The 4,804-nt window shown below is 40.2% G+C and overlaps 1 protein-coding gene across 1 annotated transcript; it reads right to left on the bottom strand.

Annotated features, from left to right (window-relative positions):
* Positions 1–644: 644 nt before the first annotated feature.
* LOC149170083 (uncharacterized) lies at positions 645–2,951 on the bottom strand. Its single transcript, XM_089427245.1, has 4 exons — positions 1,649–2,951; positions 1,318–1,408; positions 1,004–1,157; positions 645–746 (listed from the first exon to the last, which is right to left on the bottom strand). Exon 1 carries the CDS (start codon positions 2,658–2,660, stop codon positions 1,938–1,940), a length of 723 nt encoding a protein of 240 aa, XP_089283371.1. The 5' UTR covers positions 2,661–2,951; the 3' UTR covers positions 645–746; positions 1,004–1,157; positions 1,318–1,408; positions 1,649–1,937.
* Between the last annotated feature and the right edge of the window lie 1,853 nt (positions 2,952–4,804).

The raw sequence follows: 4,804 nt of genomic DNA, 5'->3' as shown, positions 1-4,804 counted from the left end.
TCTGTTTCAACGCAAGTCCTCCTTCATCGAAGATTGCATAATCTGAAGTGCAACAAAATCATATAAAGACCCTCTTTGTAGGTAGTTGTCCAATGTTCCTTCCCTGATTGACATACATTCACTCAAAACTCCTATATGTCTGGTCTAATGCACATCATAACATACATCAAGCTTCCACACCCCTAACGACATGAACTCTGTCCTCTAGCTCTTCTTGTGTCTTAGAACAGTTTTTCACAAATAACTATATACCTACAAAAATAGGAATCTTGACTAGTTTGTGTCCTACATATTAAACCTCTCTGTAAGCTTCTCGTACTATTAATAAGACATTCTCATAACTATTATTAAGCCATCTATATCCGCAGAACTTTCCATAATTGTATTTTCCTGGCCCTCATCCATTGCATTCCCAAAAGCTCCCAATCTAAATTTTTGCTTTATAGTTTGCCGAGGCAAGCCTCTTCTAACTGTCCACTACACCTAACTAATCTGACCAGTTTTTATATTCTATTATAAATTCGTATTCTTATTAATAAAAAAAAAGATATATAAAGTGCAAGATAAAACCGATTAATCCAAACAAACACATAAATCACGGTTGTGTTTAATATTTACTGCCAGAGAAGATTTCCTTTAGAGATCTAAGTTACCTGTGCCGATTTGATACTTGTAACAGAGAACTGATCAATCGGTTTTGAGCCCCGACAATTGCTCTCTGTTTCTTCTTCCTCTGTAGCTTTGCCCTGAAATTCAATGTAGAAGTAGAGATCAACATTTCAATTATTTTCCATAATAAGATGCTTTTGCACATGGTAAGTGGACTGTTCCATCTCAACATCATATGTTGTATTCCACCTTTGTATTTTCTGTATTGAATGCACATTGGCATTCTTCCTACTAAAGATAATGGATGAGCCACCACCAAACACGGAACCAGTAATGCCCTATTTCAGAATGCCTTTAAAAAAGAGAAAAAACAAGAATTTGGTAAAGAACATACCGGAGTGAGTGGATTTCAGGCTTATGAAGAGCAAAGCACTGCTCAGATAGGTCCGAAGCGAAGATATGCATTCATGTCCTCTGTTTCAGTGGTCTCCAGTGTCCACCCTGTAATCTGACAAGCCTCTTCCAAGTGTCCGCTACACCTAACTAATCTGGCCAGTTTTTATATTCTATTATAAATTCGTATTCTTATTAATTAAAAAAAGATATATTTAGTGCAAGATAAAATGGATTAATCCACACAAACACATCAATCACGGTTGTGTTTAAAATTTACTGCCGGAGAAGATTTCCTTTAGAAATCTAAGTTACCTGTGCCGATTTGATACTTGTAACAGAGAACTGATCAATCGGTTGAGCCTTGACTCTTGCTCTCTGTTTCTTCTTCCTCTGTAGCTTTGCCCTGAAATTCAATGTAGAAGTAGATATCAACATTTCAATGATTTCCCATAATAAGATGCTTTTGCACATGGTAAGTGGAATGTTCCGCCTCATATCATATGTTGTATCCCACCTTTGATTTTCTGTATTGACTGCAAATTGGCATGATGGATGAGGCCCCACCAAACACAGAACCTGTAATGCCCTATTTCATAATGCCTTTAAAAAAGGAGAAAAAACAAGAATAGAATAAAGAACATACCGGAGTGAGTGGATTTCAGGCTCATGAAAAAGCAAAGCACTGCTCAGTTAGGTTCGAAGCGAAGATATTCATTCATGTCCTCTGTTTCAGTGGTCTCCACTGTCCACCCTGTAATGCAATACAAAAGCAAAGATCAGCCATCGAGTTCCTTCACATGCATATAGGGAGTTTTCTTTACCTGTCCTCGATATCCCAGGGGCGCATTACCGCCTTATTTGGGATACCCCAAGCAATTCAATCGATTATTTGTCTGCCAAGAAGTCATAATTATGGTAGCATTTACAGCTGACTAGCTACAGGCAATAAGCTTGCATGAGCAGAGGATGAAACCCGAGGTAAGAGTCAATGCAAAGGGAAGAAAGAACTGAGAGCACCATCTGAGAGGGCTGAATTTGTTCTCCACACTAGAGCTTTTCATCTTCTTGGTAATATGAGGCTCTTTCGACAGATCAAAGCTTAGACCCTTCATTCTAAGCTCCTGAACACATCTGCTCAGAGCTCTGGAATCGTTTATATCCTTGTGCAGCATCTTCATAACTTTTCTTTGGAGAATGAGCTTGTACTGAATGGCACATATGAGAACCAGAGACGTAATGCCAGACAAGGTAGAAGGAATCCACCATCTATTACAAGTACGGGCATTCTCCTGAGTGGCAGCAGTGAAAAGCAGAGTGAGAACGATCCCATGGAAGGCAAAATACAAGCAGGCGAGATGGAAGATCTCTTTTCCGATACTGTCAATCCTCGATTCCTTTACTTCAACGCGGCGAGTCATAACTTCCTCATCCCTCTGCCACAGCTTCAACAGCAGAAGATGGCCGCTGCTATCCGCGATTTCTTCTAATGGATGTTGTGGGGCTTTCACAGAAGAAGGCGGACAGGAAATATCAGAGGGGCTCTCATCCTGGACATTCACAGGGATTTCCACAATGTGAAAATCAACAGGCACGTTGACATTAGATTCAGAAAGAACACTAAGATCTGTGCAATTATTAGCAGAATTGTCAGCCATTTTGAGCAAATTGAAATTCCAATATTGTCTTCAAGAACAAAACTCAAAATGCAAAGCAGTAAACTATGTTAGAGTTCTGGTTGAATCCCTGAAAGTTTTTTACAGGAAAATGCAGAAATCAATCACCAAACGCTCGAAACAAGAAACTCTGTCCACCTTAACGGGGTTTTTTTACGTGAGAAAATACAGAAATCAATTACAAATCACTTGAGACAGTGAACTTTGTCCATTGATGGCGGTGTTTTTAATGCAGGGGCAGTGCAACGGCTACTAATGGGAAAATAGCGGTTACATTTTGTTTTCTGGAAAAGGATAAAATATGGGGACAATCTGATCCGACTTCCAGCTCCATGTTCTAGCATATTATGAATAACATAATCTGATATCCATATGGTTTTATCTTAATTTATTAGCACAATTATGTTTATAGGTTGATAGAGTTATATCAATTATTTACACAATTACATTAATAAATAAATATAGTTAAAAATAGTGATAAATATAAATTTAATATTTATATTAATAAATATATGATGATAAAATTAATTATAATATTATTATATTACAAAAATAATTTTAAGAAGAAAAATATTATTATTATTATATATTAATTATATTATAATAATTTTAAAATAAGTATTGTTATTACTATTTATTTATTATTTTTTTTCTCAATTGGTCTACTCCTATTATTTATACAAAAAGTGTTACAGCAAGGCAGCGGCCTCGAAGATTCTTGCCATGAAGTTGGCATTTTACAAAATAATTCTTGGCATCAGCCAGCGGAAGACTTACAACAGAGTTTTTAACTTCCAGGAACATTGGCCATTCCAAAAAACTCCAAAACTGACCATACAGCGATCCATTGCTAAACATAAACAAAACATTAACAGACTCCAACATGTGAAGTGGACAGAGACCTGAAACATGCACGAACACAGTGAATCAAAAGGGAGGCGAACTCCTTCTTCAGATGCAGAACAAAAACGGAGGCACGGGCTGGTTCATTCGTCATCTGAGGTAGACGGCTGTTCCTCAACGACCCGGCACCCAAATTGATCTGAGTCATTTGAGTCAGACGGATGGACCTCTGAGCCTGAAGGCTCTCCTCTTGCTGGCGCGCTCGGACCTGCATTGGCTTCAGAATTCACCACGGAAAGGCCTCCTGTGACTTGGCGCTGGTTAACATTTGGATTTGCCATCCTCTGATCTACAGGAACCCCAAGATGAGCCGCTCCCGAACCCCTGGCATTCTCACACTTTTCAATCGTTACCGAGACTATGAAGGAGGAGTTTGCCAGGGAACACGGAATGCGGAAACGGGCAGTGGGATGTGCATTATGCTCACAGTCTTCGATCCTAACTCGCCCTCTTCCCCTTCCCCTGCCACTTCTGGTGGCTGGATAATTGAAGCGACCGAACTCCAACGCATCCGAGGATGGGTCCGAGGTGGGGGAGGAGTGCTGATGGGTGGCGCGACCGCGGGAGCCGCCTCGCCTACTCCCCATTCTGGGCCTTTCTCGCGGCATAGTGATATACCGAGGAGTGACAGAGGGGCGAATGCACAGAGGGGGATAACAGAAAAACGAATGCTCAGAGAGAAGCGGAGACGGAGCCCAGACAAAGCTGTGAGCCCCTGGAGCCGGAGCCGAGCGGAAGACGAAGATGGAGAAGGCTCTTGAGACCCAGCCGAGACTGACTAACAAAGACGAACTAACAGAGACGCTCAGAGCAGCGACCTTTATGGAGTTGAAGGCCTGCAACGGAACCGCGGGAGTGACGAACAGCCTGAGAGCCATCGCGCAGTTAACCAGGAGCCTGAAGGACAACATTAATGCTGCCATTAATAGAGGTGTGCGAGACCAGCTCGCCGTCCCATAACCATAACCAGTGGCGCAATTGGGCTGCCACCTGCCCACTCGACGCGCCTCCATCGTACCCTTTAGCCTGTCAATCACCCGCATCCGGGATACTATCTATTTATTATTATAAGTATTAATATTTTTATTTTTATTGTCTATTAAATTTAATATCACTATTAATTAATAATAATTAACTAGTTTATTAACAATAATTAATTATTAAAAATATATAAATATTTTACCTTGGGAATATGAGTGCTTACATTAATAAATTCAATGGAT

Source organism: Pinus tabuliformis, chromosome 4_2 (assembly GCF_031772625.1).
Source record: "Pinus tabuliformis cultivar Carrire ecotype Pingquan chromosome 4_2, CPIR1, whole genome shotgun sequence".
Taxonomy (NCBI): Eukaryota; Viridiplantae; Streptophyta; class Pinopsida; order Pinales; family Pinaceae; genus Pinus; species Pinus tabuliformis.
This window is presented reverse-complemented; position numbering and strand designations above follow the sequence as displayed.